This window comes from Scleropages formosus, chromosome 10, assembly GCF_900964775.1.
Source record: "Scleropages formosus chromosome 10, fSclFor1.1, whole genome shotgun sequence".
Classification (NCBI taxonomy): Eukaryota; Metazoa; Chordata; class Actinopteri; order Osteoglossiformes; family Osteoglossidae; genus Scleropages; species Scleropages formosus.
Window position 1 is genome coordinate 26,178,002 of NC_041815.1, and position 21,911 is coordinate 26,199,912.

General features: G+C 50.0%; 3 protein-coding genes and 1 long non-coding RNA gene across 4 annotated transcripts; 3 read left to right on the forward strand and 1 right to left on the reverse strand.

Moving 5' to 3' along the window:
- The first annotated feature begins 378 nt into the window (after positions 1-378).
- scarf1 (scavenger receptor class F, member 1) lies at positions 379-8,236 on the forward strand. The gene is made up of 11 exons (XM_029255922.1): positions 379-714; positions 855-916; positions 1,001-1,102; positions 2,608-3,139; positions 3,263-3,481; positions 3,789-3,917; positions 4,021-4,124; positions 4,279-4,384; positions 4,545-4,669; positions 5,291-5,422; positions 5,779-8,236. The coding sequence occupies exons 1-11, from the start codon at positions 614-616 to the stop codon at positions 6,798-6,800; spliced, it is 2,634 nt and encodes an 877-aa protein (XP_029111755.1). The 5' UTR covers positions 379-613; the 3' UTR covers positions 6,801-8,236.
- Positions 8,237-8,319: 83 nt separating this feature from the next.
- On the forward strand, positions 8,320-10,031 carry LOC114911582 (uncharacterized). The gene is made up of 3 exons (XR_003797941.1): positions 8,320-9,118; positions 9,684-9,776; positions 9,965-10,031. It is a non-coding gene; the product is annotated as an uncharacterized LOC114911582 (long non-coding RNA).
- Positions 10,032-10,964: 933 nt separating this feature from the next.
- On the forward strand, positions 10,965-16,416 carry LOC108932165 (kinesin-like protein KIF12). Its single transcript, XM_029255889.1, has 14 exons — positions 10,965-11,086; positions 11,180-11,255; positions 11,540-11,674; positions 11,829-11,964; positions 12,069-12,160; positions 12,322-12,463; positions 12,873-12,991; positions 13,076-13,180; positions 13,290-13,425; positions 13,573-13,693; positions 13,832-13,939; positions 14,592-14,802; positions 14,965-15,036; positions 15,174-16,416. The coding sequence occupies exons 1-14, from the start codon at positions 10,965-10,967 to the stop codon at positions 15,510-15,512; spliced, it is 1,914 nt and encodes a 637-aa protein (XP_029111722.1). The 3' UTR covers positions 15,513-16,416.
- An 82-nt stretch (positions 16,417-16,498) lies between these two features.
- On the reverse strand, positions 16,499-21,455 carry vtna (vitronectin a). Its single transcript, XM_018748730.2, has 8 exons — positions 21,326-21,455; positions 20,783-20,902; positions 20,305-20,604; positions 19,551-19,708; positions 18,823-18,979; positions 18,556-18,708; positions 17,677-18,276; positions 16,499-16,786 (listed from the first exon to the last, which is right to left on the reverse strand). The coding sequence occupies exons 1-8, from the start codon at positions 21,381-21,383 to the stop codon at positions 16,665-16,667; spliced, it is 1,668 nt and encodes a 555-aa protein (XP_018604246.2). The 5' UTR covers positions 21,384-21,455; the 3' UTR covers positions 16,499-16,664.
- Between the last annotated feature and the right edge of the window lie 456 nt (positions 21,456-21,911).

Sequence of the window (21,911 nt, forward strand, 5' to 3'; positions counted from 1 at the left end):
CTGTCATTCTACAGGACAATATTTCTATTTTTGTAAATGCGACTTTTAATCATCAGCACTGTATGATATTAAACCAAAATAAATATCCAAAGAGAGATCGTTGCGTGTCATTGTTTGAACGACTCCGCGCCTGTCCCAGCTCTCGACTGCGTTTATGCTATTTAAACAGTCGATGCTCTACCATTGTTAGTTCTACATGTTCTTCCTGATGGAGGTCCCATCCTGGGAGCACATCCCGGTCCGGATCGACAGGATGGGAAGCCCCCTGGAAACGGGTTACGGGGGTGGCCGACGTGTGCGCCATTGGGCTCACGCACACGCCTTTATACAATGCCCCTCGCCTCTTCCCTTGCATTCTGCAGCGCGGCTGTGTCTTAAACGAGTCAGCGGCTCATTGAATGGCAGGAAGCGGCCTTCGCTTCCCCAGGAAGCCCTGAGGGGAAGCCAAGAGAGCCTGGATAACGGTCCATCTGATAGACAGAAGCGGAGCGGGTGGACGGATCGAGGGGACGGGAGGAATCTGTTCGGTCTTTGTCCCAGTCTGGAGACTGGGTTTGAACTGGCGAGAGGCTTCGGCACAGCTGCTCTCAAGCAGTTCCACCCAAGAGTCAACATGAGCCACCATCTAATAGGTTTTGGGCTCCTCTTCTGCTGCCTGCCTTCCTCCTGTCAGAAACTGGATCCAGAAGGGAAGAACGTTTGTTTATATCCCAGGTACCTCTTGCTCTTTATTTGTGATGTTTCCCCTTAATCTGACCCGTTTTGATGCAGGAGAGATGCTTGTACCACACATCTTTGCACCTCCATCAAGTCTTTGGCTTCACTAAAGAAGGTCTCTCATCTCTGATCTTCAGAGACCCCACCGCTCGTGTCTGTTGTTCTGGCTGGCAGCAGGAAGGGAGCGAATGCACGAAGCGTGAGTATCCCGAGAAGGTCCTCCGCGTTTCGGTGGCACCGCGCTGCCCGCCGGACCCCCGGCTCACCGTACCTCTTCCTGCAGCTGTGTGTGAGGGCGAGGGCGCCTGCCAGCCCGACGAGATCTGCGTCTTCCCGGGCGTGTGCCGCTGCAAACACGGCTTCTTCGGCGCCCGGTGCAAAACCCGTGAGTTGTGACGAACCCCTCTGGCGAGAGGCCCGCCGTCTTCGTTATCTCTTCATATCCAACAGCTGGCAGATTAAGTGAGCTCGGGAAAAAGGTGGTGAAATCCAGCGCGTGCCGTTCATACCATCCACCGTCTCTCCTGTGGCGTTAGTGTTACATCTAAAATGTGGGCAGCTGCTGCCATAGCAGTTGGAACCGCTACCTCTACATCAGAAGGTTGTAGATTCAAATCCCACCTACTGCTGTAGTACCTGTGATCAAGGTTCTTACTCTAAACCGCTTTGGTGAAATTACCACGTAAAGGGGTAAATAATTTAACACCTTAAGGTGCTTTTGAGAAAAGTGTCAGCTAGGTGAATAAATGTGATAGTTACAGGATTGTAAATAATATTATTAATAATGCGGCAAGACTGTATGGGAACTGGTGTAAGACAGGAGTGTGAGAGTCTTGCCGGTGGGTGCTGTGTCATCCTGGGTGTGTTAATGTAATGAGGGAACCCGCAAGGGTTTACCTGCCTCTTTAAATGTAAACACAGGGCCTGAACACCTTCCGCAGGAAGATGGGGTGGGTGGGGTTGTTAGTAGGAGCTTGACACCCTTTGAGTGTCCTTTACGCTATTTTTTTTAAACAGCGACCTGTTAAGTGTACAGTACCAGTGTAAAGTGCAAGCGCACCTGGGCAGCTGGGCAGCACCTGTATGGGATGAGCAGGACAGAAGAAGGAAATCAAAGCAGCGGTCAGGTGTCCACCGTCTCTGGGAGGTGCTGCAGTAGAGCTGGGAAGACATGGTGCCTCGTTTCCTGCTCCGGTTATTCATCAAATACCTTTTGAAACTAAAAAATTGCACTTACGATGGTGTTGTACGTGTAGTGACACTGCTGGTTTCGGGCATTTCTGTCTAGGGTACAATGGCAGATCCCTCCTAGGTCTTTAAGTATCCGCATTTGGGTTAAGCCGACGTCCCAGTGTCATTGTAGACTCCGAACTGAAGGTCACCCTAGAGACCTGTAGTCTTAGAGAAAAGGGAAGAGTTCATTATTTTTTTTATTTTGAAAGGCTTTCCTTCCTTTATTTCGGGCAGGTGAACTGGATGAATGAGCCTCTTTCCCGAGTCTTACCGTCAGGGCATTTTTTTTTTATTTCGGGCGAAAGTTGACACGATCCGTTCCTATCGTTCATTCATTTTTTTAGTTGACATCTCGTCCAAGGCGACGCCAGACGCGCGACACCGCTTACCGGTGTCTACCAAGGTGCGCCGCAGAACAACGTGACACACGCTCACACACATTCGCACAATAAGGGCAATTCTGCCTCATCGGTCAACCTGAAACGCATCTTTGGAGTGTGGGTGGAAACCAGAGCGCCTGGAGGAAACCCACACAGACGCGGGGAGAACTCGCGACCTCCGTACAGACCGAGCCTGATCGGAACCCACAGCCCACGAGTCCGCTACCCACCACGCTGAGTGTTTAACGGCTCCCGCTGTCTCCTTGTGCCCGCTCAGCGTGCCCCCCCGAGTTCTGGGGCCCCGATTGCCGTGAGCTGTGTCAGTGTCACCCCCACGGGCGATGCCACCCGAAGACAGGGAAGTGCACCTGCCTGCCCAACCGCTGGGGCGACGTCTGCCAGAACGCGTGCCGGTGCGGCCGCCACGGCCGCTGCGACCCTGTGTACGGGAACTGCACCTGCGACGAGGGCTGGTGGACGCCCACCTGCAGCAGGTCGTGCCTGTGCAACCGCAGCACCTCCACCTGCGACCCCACCAACGGCAGCTGCTTCTGCACCCCTAACTACTGGGGGCCCAGGTGCACCCTGCCCTGCGACTGCTACATCTCGCCCTGCACCCAGTCCTCGGGCACCTGCCAGTGCCTGCATGGCTGGTGGGGGCCTCAGTGCGACCGCCGCTGCAACTGCAACCTCAACCACAGCCAGTGCAACGTGACCAGCGGCGAATGCATGTGTCACCCCGGGTTCAAAGGCCCCTTCTGCAATGAGCCCTGCAGGGCTGGTTACTACGGCGCCGGCTGCGAGAAAAAGTACGTTTCGAAGACGGGTGGGAGAACCGGGCTTGCTGGCGATTGGTGTGTTTTAGCTCCCGTCGCCGTGCGCATCGCTGTAGTCCTTACCTGGTGACCGTTGCTCCGCCTCCCCTCCGGTAGGTGCGGCCGCTGTCAGGAGGAGCAGCCGTGTTCCGTGGCGGACGGATTCTGCGCAGCATGTGAGCCGGGCTGGAACGGGACACGCTGCGATCAGCCCTGCCCACCCGGTTACCATGGATACCTGTGCCAGGAGGCGTGTCCCCGCTGCCGCAACGGAGAGCCCTGTGACCCCCGTACAGGACGGTGTTCTCGCTGTGACCCAGGTCGGACAGGACAAAGGTACGACCGAGTAGCCGAGAAAAGGTGTGTCTTTGCACTGTGACAAAAGCAAACTTTAAAGGCTTTAATATGCTGAAATATTTCAAGTATATCAGGGTGAGACAGGGAAGCAGGGTGGTGCATTGGGTTCGAATCTGAACCCCTGTGCTTCTGGGATAGACTCTGGACCTCCACGGCCCTGCACTGGACAGACGATCATTGATGATGGATATCGTTAATTTCTCTTTGCTGTATGAAGTTGAAGTTTTCTTCACATTAGTGTCTGGTCACATGTCTAAGGGAAATCCTTTGGGTGACCAAACTGCAGGTGCGAGAGCATTTGCGCAAACGGGACTTACGGAGACGGCTGCCGCTTCCCGTGCAGCCCCTGTTTCCACGGCCGGTGCGACCACGTGACGGGAAGCTGTGTGTGTCGGCCTGGCTTTCAGGGCGAGAGGTGAGGGCCCAGTAAACCAGTGTGAGTTGATGTATACGAGCCCCCCCCCCCGCCCCCAAGCCTGTGAACGTGCCAACGTGTCGCTCTGCGGTTCCTGTTCAAGCTGCAACAGCTCGTGCCCGGATCACCTCTACGGGGTCAACTGCTCGTCCGCCTGTGACTGTGGGGGAAACGCCTGCCACCCCGGCACTGGACAGTGTCACTACAGTAAGGACCACCACCTTTGGACGCTTTGTAGAGATTTAACCATGAAAGCGATGGGCTACACTAGGAGCTGTCACAGCCGTTGCGATGGATGCCATAGTGAAACCCCATACGTTCACCAGGATTCTGTGTGTGTTTGTGTGTGTATGTCTCGCAGGCAGTCGGGGTGCCCTCATCGCAGGCCTCCTCGTCCCCCTCCTGCTGCTGCTGCTGGCTTTGATCTGCTGTTGCTGCTGCTGTGCTGGTGGGGCTGGGAAGGACAGGTACGCGCTCTTGAACCCTGACCTCGCCCCCTCCACCATTGGAGTTCATGTAAACGAATGGTAGCCACGGCAACCACCTACCTCAGCGTGCGAACGAGGTGTCGCTTCTGATGCTGAAAGTGTGTTTTGTGGGATGCTGATCGAGTTTTGGTGTTGGTAGGGTGGCGGTGGGCGATGGGGGCACGGCCGTCCGGATGAAGCATCACGTCTACAGCGTCCTGGCCAACGTGAGCTCGGCGATGCCCTGCCTGGCTCTGTGGTCCTCCGGGCTGCCCCGCGTCACAGGTCGGGCTCGTCACCTTGAGGAACACACGCTGCATAAGATGTATGGTTAAGGCATTATTGCTGACCGTCAATAAGAGGCTTGAATTTCCTTCTACATACAGGATGCAAAATCATGATACGTCATGTCAAATCATATCACATACAAACATTAACATTACACAAGAATGGGGCACGAAAGTCAAGTGCTTTCCGCTACAAGGACTACTGCTACATACATAACTTTATTTTAACATTACATTTATTTATTTAGCTGGCAGTTTTCTCCAAAGCGCCGTTAAAATATTTACACAGCTGGGTAATTTTTACTGTATCAGTTCAGGGTGAGTACTGTGTTCAAAGGCATTACAACTGGAGGTGGGATTTGAGTCCAAAGGTGGCAGCTCTAACCACTGCGCCACCTGCTGCCCAAGGAATGTTTACTCATTCTTCTCGGTACTGAAGCCAAGTAGAGGTAGAACGGATTTAAATGTTGCATCTGGGGCTTTGTGGAAATCTGCGACAGATGCGAACTGTATTTTTTGTAGAGTAGAAAGACGGTGCAGTAAAGTGATTTTTGATCAGACATCCGGGTGGCGACCGAAGGGTTCGCCAGCTGAATGCGCTCCTCCGTTCTATCTCCAGTTTCGCACCACGACCCCGAGCTGACCTTCAACCACAGCTTCATCGAGCCGCCGTCGTCCGGTTGGGTATCGGACAACTCGTCCTTCGAAAGCGAAGATGGGGAAGCCCTCTACTGCACCCCCCCCAGAGAAGGTAAAGAGCATCATAGCCGACTGCTCACCTGCTGTCAAATCATTCTCAGTAGTTCCTACTCAGCATTAAAATACACCAATTTACCAGTTGAACTGAAGAACGTTTGTTTTCACTTACATTTGCTTCTTGAATGTTGAGAGGGATCCAGCAGCTCTGAGGGAGAGAGGGAGTTCATAGCTTTATCGGCCTCGACTTTATTTGATCTCCTGCCTTCTGCGAACCCCGAAAACTGCCAGTCCCAAAGCCACAAATCCCACTTATTCTGACTTTGACCTCCCCTTACATCCTGGCTCATGCATCACCTGTGTTTGTCCTTGTTGCTCTGCCCTGATGTGTGTTTTCCACTTCCTTTCCAGACATCTCTGCAGTGGCGGGGGGTGAGTTCCAGGAACTGAGCTCTAAGTGCAACATGTTTCCAGACCCCTCTGGGTTCAGCAGCGAGGACATGTCCCTGCCCTTCTCCATCCCACGGACATCCAGCATCGCCAAGGCCAAGCGCCCCTCCGTCTCTTTCGCCGAGGGCACCAAGTTCGCTCCCAAAGAGCGCCGAGGCTCGGCCCAGGAGGCTCTCGGTGCGGCACGCAAGCCCAAATCCCCTTGGGGGGTCCTCGCATTCTCCATGTGGGGGGAGGGCGAACTGGAAGCGGAGCGGGAGGTTGCGGAGGGTAGAGGCAGACCGAACGAAGAACCAGGGGAGGACGTGGAGACACGGCACCAGGACCTCGATCAGTCTGGTTCTGCTTCCTCCCGTTCCAGCGTTTCCGTCCCTGGAGGGAGGCCACGGACTCTGTCCAACGCCCGGCGACACGTCCAGCACCAGACCTCCTCAGACCCTGCGGCATCTGACACGGGTGCAGACAAGATAACCACGGTTTACGTGACCGTGAACAGGCCTCACGGCCGCTCGGCGAAGACGGAGCCCAGCGTCGACGGTCCCGTCCAGGCCGTGCTGCGGCGACTGGGGAGCCTGCAGAGGCAGCGGGAGGAGGGCGGCCGCCCCAAGGGCCGGGGTGACGTCGTCGTCGCCAAGCCCCCCCGCAGGAAGCTGGGGGCGCGGGTCAGCATGTGGGAGCAGGCAGCTGCGGGGGTTTCCTCGGAGGTGAACATGAGGAAGCCCAGCCGCAGAAAGCACACTCCTCTGAGTTCGCCCGGGGCGATGGGCTCCGAACCCCAGCAGGACAGCGTCACGCCCAGGAGACCGCTCTCCTCCATTCTGACCAGCGTTCCGGAAAACACGGCGGTCGGACCGGACGGCGGAGCGCCGCGTAGCGCCGACTCTCAAGCCGCAGGCTCTGCGACGGACTCTGAAGCCCTTTCCAACGAGGGGACCTCAGATGACGGACCCAGTTATGAAAATGTCATGATAAAACATTCATGAAGTCACATACGACAGGAAAGACCGATCATGCCGAACGTACACCCGGGGGCCACAGGTGGCGCGGCGGTGAAGGACGCGGCTGCGGGGTTGTGCGCTGAACTTCACAGGTTTAAGTCGCAGATCGGGGAGCTGCCGCGGTACCCTGGAGCGCGGTACTCATCCAGACCGCGCTCAGGAATTCTCGAAGCGTGTAGATGGATGAAAAGTTTTCGTCACCTCACATAAAAGTGTGAGGAGGAGCGAAAAAGTCACAGTAAAATAGTAGCGACGGGGTAAGTTAAAATGTGTACGGTGCTGCCTGACGCTGTCTTTGTATAAATGACCATTTTGCTCCCATCGCATCTTCAAATTTTAGTTTAAATGTATTTCAGTGTAAATTAAAACTAGGGGCTATAGGTGGCATAGTGGTTAGAGCTGTCGTTTGGACCCAGAGGTTATAGGTTCAAATCCCATGCCCTGTTGTTGTGCCCTTGAGCAGGGTACCTACCGTACCTTAGCTACGCTCCAGTAAACGTTACCCAGCTATATAAACGGGTGAAATCACAGTAAGCTGCTTTGATGGAAACTGTCTGCTCAATTAATAAATGTGGTCCAAAAGAGTCTAATTAAATTCCTAGTAAATTAAATTAATGCCCTTGCGCCGCGATGGTCCGGCGTCCCGGCCAAGGCGCTCCCTACGCAACGGATAACTGATTATTGATCGCGAATGGATAAATAACGAATTGCCATGCATTAGAATATAACAAGTGTTACCTATTAATTATTCTTTGTTAGTTCATTATCACAAGAGCAGAATTAATTGCTTTAGTTCGGTCGCTGCTCCAGGTTTTTTCTTTATGCTTGCAGTCAGGACCAGTGGACATACTGGGGTTCTGTCCTTCGTTAGATCTATAAAAAGGACGTATTGCCTCTCTTTTGGTTTGCATGTGTGCTTTCTCTCCTAAAGGGCAGACACGAATCTAAATTTGTCAGTCATATGCATAAAAATAGCCCCGGTCCTGCTGCCATGGTAACGTGCTTGGTTAGAATTTATCCTAGCTCAATTCCTTGCTTTTTTTTTGATATTTCTATACATAGCCCAAAATTCTTTGTAAATGTTGCAGGCTTTCTCAATATACAGAATAATTATGAATTGTCATGACAAAATGTCTAATTGGTCAAGTTCAGGAATGCGGGAAAAATCACAAGGAATATAATCCTGTTTTAATCCTGGTCAGTTGAATGCACTCCGCTCCCATGGACAGTCATGCTTTGTATCCACAAATTATTTTTTGTTTCTAAGTACAATAAAGGCCATCTATTTTCAGTTCGAGTCAACAGCCAGACTGAAAGGTCAAGTTAGGCCCTGCCCAGTCCCAGCTATATTCACAAAGTGAACCGTTTTCCCCCATTTAGCAGAATAATTATGCAAATGATGCAAATGATGGAAAATCATTAAAGTCTATTTTGATTTTAGCTGTGATTGTCTTTTTTTTTGAAAAAAACAAAGTAAGTTGATTCAGTTATATGTAATATTTACTTTGCTGTTTGCATGTTCAATGGAATGTGGTCTAACAAAATGTGACGGCGTTAATAAGTTATATAGTAAGCTTTTACCACAGTATAACATCAACTGTAGCCTGAGGGTCGGAGAGTGGGCGAGTTGCATTCTATCTGTTAACTCTTAGAGTGAAAAATTTTATGTTTCACCTTTAAACTATTTTGCGCACATTTCCATGATGACTGAGACGCCATGAAACGCAGACAACGACTTTAATTGCTCTATAACCCTATTTTACTGCATATTGGTATGGGAGTGATGCTGTACCGGTGTAATTTCTGAGTCCACTTTAAGATGTGTTGGATGAGGAAATGATGATGTAGGACACTATGAGTTGCTTTCCTTTCCTTCTTCTCTCCAGGTTGTCCAGGTGGACTCAAACTTCACCGATACTGTAGTATGCTCCTATAAATGTAAAATTAATATTGTGTGAACAAAGGTAAAACTATCTGGATGCAACTGTCTCACGAAATGCGCACATTTTTAACTAAGGGTGCTGGGTGTGTGTGTGTGTGGGGTGGGGGTGGAGCTTGGCAGTGAAAAGGTTAAGAGCACCAGCTCCTTGCTGACCTCCCCCAGCGTTCCGGTACATCGTTGGGTCATGAAGTGGTCGAGATTAACGAGGAACAAAGAGCTGGTAGAAAGTCTAGAAGGTGGGCATGATGTACGTGAGACGGTGAAGATGAGAGAAGGACCACCTGGAGGAGCTCGCTGTGTTTCCTGTAACCTGATGACCTTGTGTGAGAGTCAGAGAGCATCTCCAGCCCGAACTGCTCAGGTAATTTCCTGCTCCTCATACTGCAGAACCAGTAAATGTCTCCCTGCTGTTTATTCCCATTCTCTGCTTTTCCTCAATACCGCGGTGAAAACAGCGGTGCACCGTGCTCATAAGCCTCAGAGTGGAGCACGGTCCTGTTCGGGTCAAGAGCTGTACAGCGTTTCGATAGTAAATTTCAGCGTGTTTGGGCCAGGGAGAAATATAGCGGTTAAGAACATGGATGAGTAACCTGAAGGTTGCTGGTTCGAATCCCCCTCCCTGCTGCAAATACTGTACAAGTATTTACCCTGAACTGCACTACTGAATTTTCCTTTCCATATTCAGTATATCAAATAATGTGCATTATTGTGTGAGGGAAATAAACGAGTAGTAAACTTGTTGGTCATTTTGAGCTCATTTTTTCATTTCTTTGCGCTCAGTGCGGACCCTGGAAACGGGACTGTACCAGGGGGTGTTCTGTTCCGCCGGTATTTCAGTTAAAAGGACTAATTTGAATAATATTTGACACATAACTTCTGCTCTGATGGTTTTGCTTCCGCTGGTTGTTTGTGTCTGAATCGGACAGAAGGGGTCCTGGTGTTTTCCCAGAATTCCCTGAGAGTGAGAGTCTGGAAAAGATGGGGGCGCAAGATGAAAGTAACATCACTGTGGCTGTCAGGTACATTTCTGCACACGCACGCACGCACGCACGCACGCACGCACACACACTCTTCCGCTAATATGTATGTGTATATCAGTGTCTTTCTTATTTACCAAAGCTCCATTAAGTAAAAACTGAAAGATCAAGATTAACCTCTCGTAAACCATTTGTTTATTTCATTTTTCTCCTCCTGACACACATTGCAGGGTGAGGCCTCTGAGTGACAAGGAATGCACCAGGGTAGAGGATGGAACAATTTTCTGTCCAGATCAGCACCACTTGCTGGTACGATCCACTCACTTAGATTTATTTACTTAGCAGAGGCTTTTCTCCAAAGCGACTTGACCGATGAACTCTGTGTAGTGTCATCAGCCCGCACACCTTATTCACCGTGGTGACTTACACTGCTAGATACACTACTTAGAATGGGTCACTCATCCATACATCAGTGGAACACACACACACTATGGGTGAACCTGAACAGCATGTCTTTGGAGTGTGGGAGGAAACCAGAGCACCCAGTCAAAACCCACTCACGCACAGGGAAAACATGCAAACTCCACACAGACTGAGTGGGGATCGAACCCACGTCCTCTTGCATCACCCCGGCGCTGTGCCACCGTGCCGCACTTACTGAAACACCTCCCTGTGGACTCCAAGTTATTAATTTTGGCACCAATGTGCAATAACATGATGGTAACATTTAATTCCATGCATATGCTTGTTTATGGTAATGCTTTATGCTTGTGGGTTACTGTGGTGTCTCCCAGCTGACAGTGTAGTGGTTAGAGCTGCTGCTTTTGGACCCAGAGACTGCAGATTTGAATCCCAGCTCCAGCTCTAGTACCCTTGGGCAAGGTACTTATCCTACATGACTCCAGAGAAATTACCCAGCTCTACAAATGAGTAAAGAGTCAGTAGAGGACAGCTGGTAGCATGGTGGTTACAGTGGCTGCCTTTAGACTGAAAGATTGCAGGTTCAAATCTCACCTCTTGCTGTAGTACCCCTGAGCACCATGCTTACCCTAAACTTCTCCAGTAAAAAATTATCCTGCTGCACAACTGGTTAAATAAATGTAGATGGATCAATATTAGAAGCTACTTTGGAGAAAAGCATCAGATGAATGTAAATGGTCTGGGCTGTTGCCTTCTGAACAAGAAGAAAAGCATCAGCTCAATCTGTACATAATGCTCTCTCTATCTCAGATGTGTCACGAAGGCCATGAGAGGGTCTTCACCTTCGATGCGGTCTTGGGCCCGCACAGTTCTCAGCAGGATGTTTTTGAGGAGTGTGGTGTGAAGCGGCTCATCGACATGGCTATCAAAGGGTAAGTGCTGTCAGCTCAAAGTCCGCCACGAGAGGCCCCTCTGGATTTTTAGGAGCCCATCAGGACGGTGACGTCCCGGTTTGCGTACGGCAGGTTTGCGTCTACGGTGTTTGCTTTCGGACAGACGGGCTCTGGGAAGTCGTACACCATCACAGGACCCCAGTCACTGGTAGGATCCTTTCATGGTATTTTACATTGCCGTCACAGAATTTAATTTTTAATTTAATTTTCTTACAGAATTTCCCTCTAGGATTAATTAAGTTTAATTCATTCATGTTAATATTGATTTCTTTCAGGCTTTCATACCATTTGTGCACTGATTCATTTATTTTCTGATATGCTATTTGCAGACTTGAGTCTCGCTGGTACGATTCCTGCAATTTAGTTTGATCTTTCCAGACCAATCACAGAATGAAATATAATAAATATGCAAAATTACCACTCTGACTCAAGTTCCAGGGAGGCCAACAGGACATCCGCATGTATGGCCTGATGCAAAGATCTCTATCCTACCTCCTTGACCAAACCCACTCCATGGAAGGGGAGTTCTCCTTCTGGGTGTCATACCTCGAGATCTATAATGAACAGGTTAAGTTACCAACCTGGTTCTCCACACACACACACACACACACACACACACACACACATAGAGCAGAGGAAACTCCTTTAACTGCAGAATATTAAGGTTACTCATAATTTCATATGTCTGTTGTTCTTTATTCAAAATAATGCATCCTTGCAGGTTCGGGACCTCCTCAACCCTTGGCTTTCATACTCGCTCTCTGTCTGTGGAAGTCTAACCCATGGCTTCTATGTGAAGAACGTGTCGGTAGTTGAGTTCAGCAGTCTGGATGACTTCTTGAAGCTCCTGGAAGGAGGTATGGCCAGAGCACCCATGCGCTCATTGATGGGTTGTCATGCTGTTCTACCCGCTGCCAGTTTTCCTGTTTTCTTCATGCTCTCACACATCTACTGGTCACAGGCATGCAGAACAGACATACCTCCTCTCAACCACAGAATGAGCACTCCAGTCGTAGCCACTGCATCCTGACCGTGCACATCAAGGGTGGACCGGTGAGACTTGTAGGGTGTCCCCTACTCTCCCCCTGCCCTGGAAGCAAAGCAGGGACCCAGTAAACATCCGACTTGCACTGAACCAGGGGTCTTTGCCTTCCAGAGGAGCCGTCACTGATCCAGTCTGAATTTGTTCTTCGCTCCTTCTCATTGTCTCACAGGCTGATGTGGAGGGCGGTGCAATGACGCAGGGCAAACTGTGTATCGTAGATCTGGCAGGAAGTGAGAAGGTGAAGGATACGAGTGCTTCTGGAGTGCTCCTGGAGGAGACGGGCAACATCAACCGCAGTCTCCTCGCTCTGGGTAGGTGCTGGTGTTGCCCATAGCAGCTACCGAAAAGTAGGTGGACTCTTCTAGACCCCTAGAGAGACTCATCTAGATGCTCAGTCTCTTCTACATCTTCAGAGAGACTTGTTCAGGTCCCTAGACAGATGCCTCTAGATCCCCAGATACTTTCTTCTAGATCCTCAGACAGATAGACTTCTCTAGGTCAACAGACATTGTCCCCTAGATCCCCCACACATACTCACCTTGATCTACAAATATTATCCTCTAGGTCCCCAGACTCAGCTAGATCCACAGACAGGTTCATGCAGCTTTCCAGACAGACTCATCTGAATCCCTAGACAGTCTCTTGGTCCCCAGAAATGTTCTTCTAAATTCCCTTGGCCTTTCCTATGTTCACTGGGATTTATGGATTTTCTCTACTCAGGCAAATGCATCTCAGCTCTGGTTGACCCTAAGAGGAGAAGTGGACACATTCCTTACCGTGACAGCAAGCTCACCAAGCTTCTTTCTGATTCATTGGGTGGAACAGGGATCACTCTCATGGTTGGCAGACTCATTGTCTTGCAAAGCTTGACTTAGTCTGGCCAGATGGACAAACACGGTGGTAACTTGCTTTGTCTTTCCCAGATTGCCTGTGTGTCACCTGCAGCAGCCAGCTTTCAGGAGACCATGAACACACTGCGCTACTCCAGCAGGGCCAAGAAAATCAAAAACAAGCCCATGGCTAAACAGGTGAGAAATCACAGGTCTTTTTTTCCAAAAGGATTTCAGATATATCTCTTCCGGGTTTTGCAATTCATGGGTTTTGCTATTAAAACGGCACCTGTTGTGTTGCTCCCAGGAGCTGCGTGAGAAGCTTGTGACCAGCCTGCAGAGGGAGATTAATTTACTGCGCAGGGAAAATGCGTTACTGCGGCAACATCTCTCCTCATCTCAAAAGGAGGCCAAGAAGCTGCCTTTGCCTTCCCCTGATCCTTGTACACATTACTGTTTTTTGCATTTTTGCTGTGCCCTTTGACATAAAACACACTCCAATCAGACTGTGACCTGTAATATCAACCACACACATTAAACAAATGTACTTCTGACATGTAATTTCTTGCATTATTTTGCCCTACATGTAGACGGTAGTAGTGAGCCACAGACGAAGGCTCGGGTGGATCCTGTGAGATCGGGATCCTCCAGCTCTCAGGCCAGTCCGAGAAGCCTTGCAGAGGAGCTGAAGCGTGAGAATGACCGACTGCAGTGAGTATACCAGTTATTTTTAGATATTTGCCTTTTGAATCAAGTAAAATATTATATATTTACTCAAAGCATTAATTACATCGATCAGTTTAAAGTACAGAGTAGCTGCCGCAAGTCCACACGGGTTATATTGTGCAGACAGGAGAAGGTGGAGCTGCTCGACACCATTGAGTCCTCCAGGCAGCAGGGGGCGCACTTCTCACTTGAGAACACTCATATACTCCATGGAGTGAAACAAGCGGAAAGGTTTGAAATGTTACGTGGCTCCCAGTGTTGTTTGTGTGTGTGAGAAAGGGTCTCTTTGACCAGGGCCATGCATATATAACCCTTAGAGACTAACTGTCAAAGAAATCATATATTAGACACTGATATATTGATATATCAATATATATCTACTGCCACATATTGGATATTGATCCACAGACAAAACCTTTAAGGTTCTGTTTATTCTCACCAACTGGGTAATTGAGCAAAATCACTGTACTTTACACACTTTGTTTTTCTGAACAATCCTGCTCTAAATATCGCTAATATCAGAAAATTCAACACTTGAACCATCACTGTCATCATTGTCTATCCAGTCCATAATGAGTTATGCAGTTTCTGCAGCAGAAAACCTTCTTGCCAAGTTCCAGACAAGAACAAAATGGCTCACAGGAAGTGTGTCATCATGTCAGTCACGTGTCCACATATCAAAAAGGGAGGACATCAAAATGCAAAAAAAAGAAAAAAGTTAAAGGCAGATATCCGAAAGCGCATTGGCCAGTTACGAAACTTTAAAAAATGACTGGAAAAACTGGCATCGTGGGTATGAAATGCGCGTCACATTAGCCTCCAAGGGCTAAATTATATTTTTTCTTACATATTTATGTGCTGGAGTGTAATGTTTTATCCACAGGGTCATCTCCGGCTCCTTGAACACGAGCAGTGTCTACCCAGGCCTGTCCCTCAGTGGGCGTGGCTACGGCAGTGGGAGTGGCTATGGGAGCGGCAATAATGGTGGGAGTGGCTATGGGGCCAACGATGGGAGTGGCCTCAGCCGCCAGTGCACCCGTCATCAGCTCCCATTACCAGTAATTGCCCTCGACTACAGATGCCCCAATCATCTCGTACGTACGCGCAGTCCAGGCCTCGTTAGAGTGAATTCACAGACAAAGCTGGTCCGTGCAAACCGTATTATTCCGAGTTCAAAACATTTCTGCGCTTCCTGTCTTCTGATCAGATCGCTGATACGGGGGCAGAACAGTGGATCTGTGTTTCTGGTCTTTCAGGAGCTGTGCTGTGCCCGCCCCCTCCTGCCCGTCATTCACCGCTGCGGCTTCCTCGCTGGGGGCGTCCCACAGGTGAGCCCTGCGGCGACGCACCCGAGTAAGAAGGAGAGGCGTGGCGAAGCGAGGAGAGAGGGCGGTCCAAGGCGCCGCGGGGTTAATCTGTTCTGCTCTCTTCCTGCATGTTTGCGTGTTCATTTCTTTTGGCCCAGGTGCAAAACAAACTTCCACGGAGCACGAAAAGCTCTGCCCTGCCTGGCGATGGCCCTCTTTACCAGCCCCTCCAGATCTGCGGTCCCGAGCGAAGCAGACAGGTGAACGATGTCGCTTCGGGTCCGCGCTCGGGGCTCCGCGTTGATGGAGAACAGCAGTGGCGGAAGGAACGTCCATGGCTGGATTTCACTCTTTCTGACGTAGCTCTCTTCCTCCAGCTGGCGGCGCTGCCTCCTCTTCAACCCCTCCTTCCGGAGAAGGAGGCCATGACCCCGGAGCAGAGCAGTCCGGTCCCAGTCGAGAAGCAGAACCTCGGCGGCCTTCGGCGGAGAAAGTGAACGGGTTTTATCCGCACGCATCCCAACCGTAATATCTTGATTCTTTTAAAGCAACGTGATAATTCCTTCGAGCGTGTCACCGTGCGCTGTCGTATGGCAGATCCCAAGCCGACCGCCGCGAGCGTGCGGAGCGCTTCCAGCAGGGGAGGTCGACCCGGACCCGGCAAGGCCGGCTCGAGCGGGACGGACCCCAGAGGTCTCAGGGCCAGGTGGTCCCCAGCGCCCCTCCCATGTCCGCGCTGCCACCCATCGAGACGGACGAGTTCGGCATGAAGCTGAAGAAGGATGGGAGGTGACGTGAGCTGGACTGGCGGGAAAAATGAAGGGTCCAGGATGGAGGTAAGGAAGAGGTGAGGGGGGTGCTGGAGCAAACACGACCTTAAACCACAAACCGTCACCATCGAGGTCCATTCGGCTACAGTGGCTAAGGAACCCAGTCTAAACACATGGGGACAGAGCAGGACGTTATGGTCACGTTTAAAAACTCGCAGGAAAACGTCACGCATGTCGACATAGTTATAATGCATGGATAGGGAGCTACGCGGTTTGTTGTGTGATATTCAGAGTAGGAGGAGAAGGGGATTGTGGGTAAACAAACTCTGACATGGCTCACTTCTCTCGTCTTGCTACGCAGTTCAGTGGCTCGTCCTCACGGGGTCGGTCCGGAGGAGCTGGTCTGGTCCGAAGGAATTCTAGTACCTCGGTCACATGACGCGAGAGGAGCTTTTCCCAGCAGCCTCCAGCGAGGGAAGCTAAATTTTGACCGAGTGGCCGGAGATCAAATAAACAGAGATACTGAAGTACGAGCAGATGACCTTTACATGGACTTCACATCCACGCGTTCACTTTTTCTCAGCGTCTTCTGTCAAATATAGACTTTGTGACACATACAAAATGTTATTAAAAATGTTGTGCAAACAGGTTCCCTTAGAATAACATCGATTCCTTTACATTCTATGACAACCATAAACGTTATACAGCTATTGGATTATTCAGGTCCTCCTTTATTCATCTTAAAATCAGATTTCCAGTATCTCCCATTATACACATGCTGGTTATTACAGTTTCTTCATATCTGTATCCCAAATCCAACATTTACGCCTTTATTAAAATAAGCATTCTAATTAATGATGAACTGTGTGTACGTGGAGTTCATTTCTTTTCCGCTCCAGGTTTTTCCGGGCAGCCGAGCCAGTATTTCGTAATGGGTCTCGGGTACGGGGGATTCGCAAAGTCAACAGTCTTCCTCTGTAGATCCACTCTGTAATATTGATCTGGTGAAAAAGGAGCACAAATGTGACAGGGTGTTAGCGCAAAAGGGTTTAGGGAGGTATTGTGATGCAGGAAAAATTTGATTTTGTTTCATTATGCAGACTTAGTGGAAAAAAAAAAACACTTTGAATTATTCAACAGTCCAGTACAGTTCAACAGGTACTATTATTAAGCAATTCAGTAAATGAGATCGGGGGTGCGTGGTGGCGCAGTGGGTTGGACTGGGTCCTGCTCTCTGGTGGGTCTGGGGTTCGAGCCCCGCTTGGGGTGCCTTGCGGCGGACTGGCGTCCCGTCCTGGGTGTGTCCCCTCCCCCTCCGGCCCTATGCCCTGTGTTGCCGGGTAGGCTCCGGTTCCCCGCGACCCTGTATGGGACAAGCGGTTCTGAAAATGTGTGTGTGTGTACATGAGATCATGGTTCTAGTTGGAATTACTGTCGTGAACACAATGTTTGGAGAAAACTTTAAGACTTCCAGACTGGGTAAATAAGTGACATTAAAATATTAGAAAATATATGTATTTCCATTTCTCAGAGTGCTCTGGTTTCCTCCCACAATCCAAAGACAGATGAACTGGTGATGCTAAGTTCCTTGTAGTGTTTGACTGAGTGATTGTGTGTGTGTGTGTGTGTGTGTGACCCCCTACAATGGACTGGCATCCCATCCAGGATGTTTCCCCCAAGACTTTTTTGCCCAGTGATTCTGGGATAGGCTCCAGACTGCTGCGACCCTGACCAGGACAAGCGGTTAGTGAAAGTGAGGGAGTGACGTGTTTTTCCAGATCTGTGTAGGAACATAGAGGTACAGTAGCAATAGAGGGACCCTCGTCAGCCTGGACTGTTTCACATTTCTCTCTTAGTGACGGTAAAATATACTGTATTCTCTTTCCAGTACCTTCTTTGAAGAAGTAGACTTTCTGCACGGGCCGGAAGCCTCTTCTGTCCCAGGGGTTGTATCTGTAGCTGTGGCTGCTTCTCCGTTTGTGGGAGCTGTACTTGACGTGCTCTTGGATGTGCTCCTTGTTCTCGTTCTGGTCTTCCTGGTCATCGTAGACTAATCGTTCATCCAAGGGTTCGTCGAAGCGTTTCTGCCGGCCTCCCTGTCCCTGATCGCTCTGCCACCCCAGCTGTCCAAAGCCTCGCCGATCCCAGTCCGAACGCCACCATCCTTGCTCGTCCCCGTCCTGCTGCCTCCTCCTCTGCTGATCCCATTGCTGCTGCCCCCATCCCTCCTGATTCCAGCCCTGCTGCCCCCACCCCTCCTGATTCCAGCCCTGCTGCCCCCACCCCTCCTGATTCCAGCCCTGCTGCCCCCACCCCTGCTGATTCCACCTCTGCTGATCCCAGTCCTGCCTGTTGCTGTTTTGCCACCTTCTGCCGTAGCGTCGTCGACCGGGGCTGACGTAGAGCCGTCCCGCCATCACGGCGTCCATGGGGGCTCTGATGCCCACCCAGTCCCTGTTGATGAAGCGGGGGCCACTAAGGTGTCCCTCGACTTAAAAAGAGAAGACAGTCCTAGGTTTTTCTAGATACACAATAAAAGCCTCTTCTGTCCTATCAGTGGCAGAGACACTTCCTTGTACAACATGATGGTCATCATGTCCTCAGTCCCATCAGTCTCTCATGATGGACATGATTCTCATATTGATTCTCATATCAAAAGTTGGGGGGTTACATATTATAGTCCACTGACCATCTCCCGCTGATTCTAACCCTGTACAGTATATCTCCCACATACACACACACACACACGAACAAAATCTGTGCAACTTACTGCCTCGGAAGAGCAGGGAGAACATTTTTTCCCAGCTGCCGACGTACATATCAGTGTACCGCGTGAAGAGCGCCGAGGGAGATCTCACGGTCATCTCCACACACTCCTTGTGGGATGGCTGGTGTCTGAACTTGTACTGGTAGTACTGGTCACCTGGGGCAGACACGGGAAGCGGCGGCCTCCGGTATCAGTAGGTACTGAGATCCTTTGTCATGCTGCAGCCCAGCTTTGGTCTGAGAGTGGAGTTGACGGGGTGGCGTATCTGACCTTTGAAGAAGTACACCTTTTCCTGACCGTGGTGGTTGGATGCCGGGACTGCAAAGGCCGCGTCCACGTCGTCTGGCATTTCTTCGAATCCCACAGAAATGTTCCGTGGATAATCCTCATCCAAGATGTCACCGTCAAACCTCCAGTACTTGTTTCCCTGAATAATTTTTCAAGGAGGGATCAGACAAGGTGCGGATCACGTCGGGAAGCTGGGTTTGCTGTACAGGTACCTCTGGAACAGGAAACCTCTGTTCACAGCAGTTACCCGATACGCTACGATTAAACTGTATTGTCAGTCATCTCTGAAATTTGTTTAGCATCTCGGCAGCTCTGTCCACCGAACACAGTGACGTATCACACACCAAGGGCAAAAACACAACGATGAAAAATGAAGAACAATACGTTTCAAAGGGACATACATTCAATCATGTCGCGGATGCTTTTCTATTATTTACCTATTTTTTAGAGCTGGGAAACTTTACTGCAACAGTTTGGGGTAAGTTCCTTCCTCAAAGGTACTACAGATGGAGATGTGGTTTGAACCTGTGACATTCGGGCCGTAGCTCTAGCCACTACACCACTAGCTGCCCCTACAAACTCCTACAACTGCACTCACAAGTCACAAGGATCAGATATTGAATTTCTGTTGAAAAAGCAGAAATAGAAATTATTTCTGCAGGTCTGAGCTAAAGTCGCCACGTCCCCGTGGCGCACAGACGGTGATGTACCTTGAAGATGTAGGTCTTGCCCTGGCAGTTGATGCGAGTGAAGGCAGCGTCGATAGGGCCGGGGATACCCCAGACGTCCTCGATGCGTTTCGGGTATCCGGGCAGCACGGTCTTGCCGGGCGGCACGGCCTTGTCTCCCAGTTCGAAGAAGTACTCCCCTAAAAGAGCGCAGAGGGTGTGGTACCGGGGTAAGAGATGCAAAATTGGTACATGTGATGACCTGATATAGGAAGGGTTCGCTTTTTCAACGACACCGAACGTTAAAATTTTTTTTTCACCATGATGTAATTTTTTGCTTTTATTTATATTTTGAAAGGTGAGAAACGTCCCACCATGGAAGCGCTGCTTCCGATTTGCTCTGATGTTTGGTTCGACGTGGCCTTGTGTACGAAGACCTCTCTTCCAAAGTCTTTACCATTGAAGTATGGATTAAGCTCAGATATTAAAGCAAACTTTGTGCTGCTGGTCTGGACAAAAACAATCCAGCTTTTTTCTTGATTTTTCAACACCCCCCACCCCAATAGCCAGAACTTTCTTTAAAAACATCATTTAGACTGATGACATTTTAGAAGTTTTTCTTGCTGTTTGCTGGTTTCAGACCTCATTTTCCACAAATATATTTGGGTTCAACATTTTGCACTGATCTGGGGCCTTGAGCTGTAAATCATCTGTACTGATGTGAGAAAGGCAGAGGAAACACAAAGGATGCTGGGACAGGAGAGTGACTCCTTTCTGCCCCTTTCTGCCCACGTACCCCGGAAGGCGTAAGTGGAGCCGTTCTTCAGCTGCAAGAAGGCGTCAAAGGGCTTTCTGCTGCAGGGATCCGCCTGGGGGTCTGGGACCCCGGCGATGGGCGCGGTGGTGTCGGTGGCATTGGTTGCTGTTGTTTCAGCAAACGCATTTGGGTCCTGTGTCATGGTGTGGGCCTGGGATGGAGAGAGCGGTACCCTCCTGCCCTGTACGGGGGCAGGGCTGGGCTTGATGGACGGCGCCGGAGTGAATGGGGTAAGGTCCTCATCGGAGTCTTCAGGAAACGCAAAAGTGTCCCCGCGTGCTGGAGAGACAGAACAGGGCATGGGGGTGATCAGATCATGGCACTGCATCAATACACCGCTAACCTGGTTTAGTGTCCACGTGAAGACATTCGTGAGAGAGCAGCAGAAGACACAACAGGAAAAAGGAACGTGAAGCCACAGTCTGGGATTATCCTCGGACGACAGACGGGTCCTTACTTTTGACTCCGCAGATGGAGTCGTAGTCCGGGCAGCAGCTGCTGTAGTACTTGCACATGGAGTCGCACTGGCACTTAAATGATGAGTCGAACCCTTTCTCACAGCGGTCCATGCAGGACTCTTTGGGATGGCGGGGTCAAAGGGACACACGACACATTGTTTGATCATGGCGTCCAGACCTCAAATCACTCAGTGGTGTCTTTCCCCTCACAGCCGAGACTCGGAGGCAGACAGGAGGGGTGGGGTTCATTCCACCCCAAAAAGAGGCATTAGGCACAGGTTGGGATCTATACTTATATTTATCTCACACTTTTCTCCAAAGCTGCTTGCAATGTTCATCTAACAGCAATTGTTTACTCATTTACTATAGAACTGGGTAATTTTTTTATTGGTGCAATGCAAGGACGCTACAGCAGGAGGTGGGATTGAAACCCGTGACCTCCGGATGCTCGAGCCGCTACGCCACCTACCGCTCCATCTAAATGTGAGTGTTGCGCTCAAATGGCTGATGAGCTACAGGGACGAGGAAGAAAAGCAGCCTACCTTCTACAGCAAGCGAGGTGGTCACCGTGACCAGCAGACAGACCCCCAGCAGCCTCATGTTCTCACCCTGCTGTGCTCGTGGTGCAGACTGAGACTGCGGGCCGCTGACCACTGGTCGTTAGGGTCATTCCCCCTGCCTGTTGACTCAGTGTTGTTTTCTGATGTAAATCATTAAGCAGAATGGGGAAATCGTCTGGCACAGGGTTCAAAAATGTTCCCAACACTGGGGCAACACACACATGGTTCTGGCATTGAAGAAGGTAAATAAATTACACGCAGGAAACTCGCACGTGGGGCAGGGATGTGGAGAGGGACCAGAAAATGACAAACAAAGCAATGGCAAGATCTGTGTATGTAAGTATGTATATATGCATGTTTACATCTATCTATCTATCTATCTATCTATCTATCTATCTATCTATCTATCTATCTATCTTTGTTAGTCTACTTATTTATGTATTTATCTGATGGGCAGATTTACATTTCAATATTTCCATTCCCACATTATTATAACTCTTCCCTTTTGCCATCTTTTCACCCCTTTGTCTTGTCCCCGTGGTCCTCCCGGTGGTGCGTCGCTCATCCC

Coding starts and splice junctions, on each gene's coding strand:
- scarf1 (XM_029255922.1), top strand. CDS start 614: ATGAGCCACCATCTAATAGGTTTTGGGCTCCTCTTCTGCTGCCTGCCT. Junction 917..1,000: donor AGGGAGCGAATGCACGAAGC/GTGAGTATCCCG, acceptor CTCTTCCTGCAG/CTGTGTGTGAGGGCGAGGGC. Junction 1,103..2,607: donor CGGCGCCCGGTGCAAAACCC/GTGAGTTGTGAC, acceptor GTGCCCGCTCAG/CGTGCCCCCCCGAGTTCTGG.
- LOC108932165 (XM_029255889.1), top strand. CDS start 10,965: ATGTGTCACGAAGGCCATGAGAGGGTCTTCACCTTCGATGCGGTCTTG. Junction 12,992..13,075: donor GAACAGGGATCACTCTCATG/GTTGGCAGACTC, acceptor TGTCTTTCCCAG/ATTGCCTGTGTGTCACCTGC. Junction 13,426..13,572: donor TTTGCCTTCCCCTGATCCTT/GTACACATTACT, acceptor CCCTACATGTAG/ACGGTAGTAGTGAGCCACAG.
- vtna (XM_018748730.2), bottom strand. CDS start 21,383: ATGAGGCTGCTGGGGGTCTGTCTGCTGGTCACGGTGACCACCTCGCTT. Junction 20,903..21,325: donor CACCTCGCTTGCTGTAGAAG/GTAGGCTGCTTT, acceptor GCCATCCCAAAG/AGTCCTGCATGGACCGCTGT. Junction 18,980..19,550: donor GCAAGACCTACATCTTCAAG/GTACATCACCGT, acceptor AAAATTATTCAG/GGAAACAAGTACTGGAGGTT.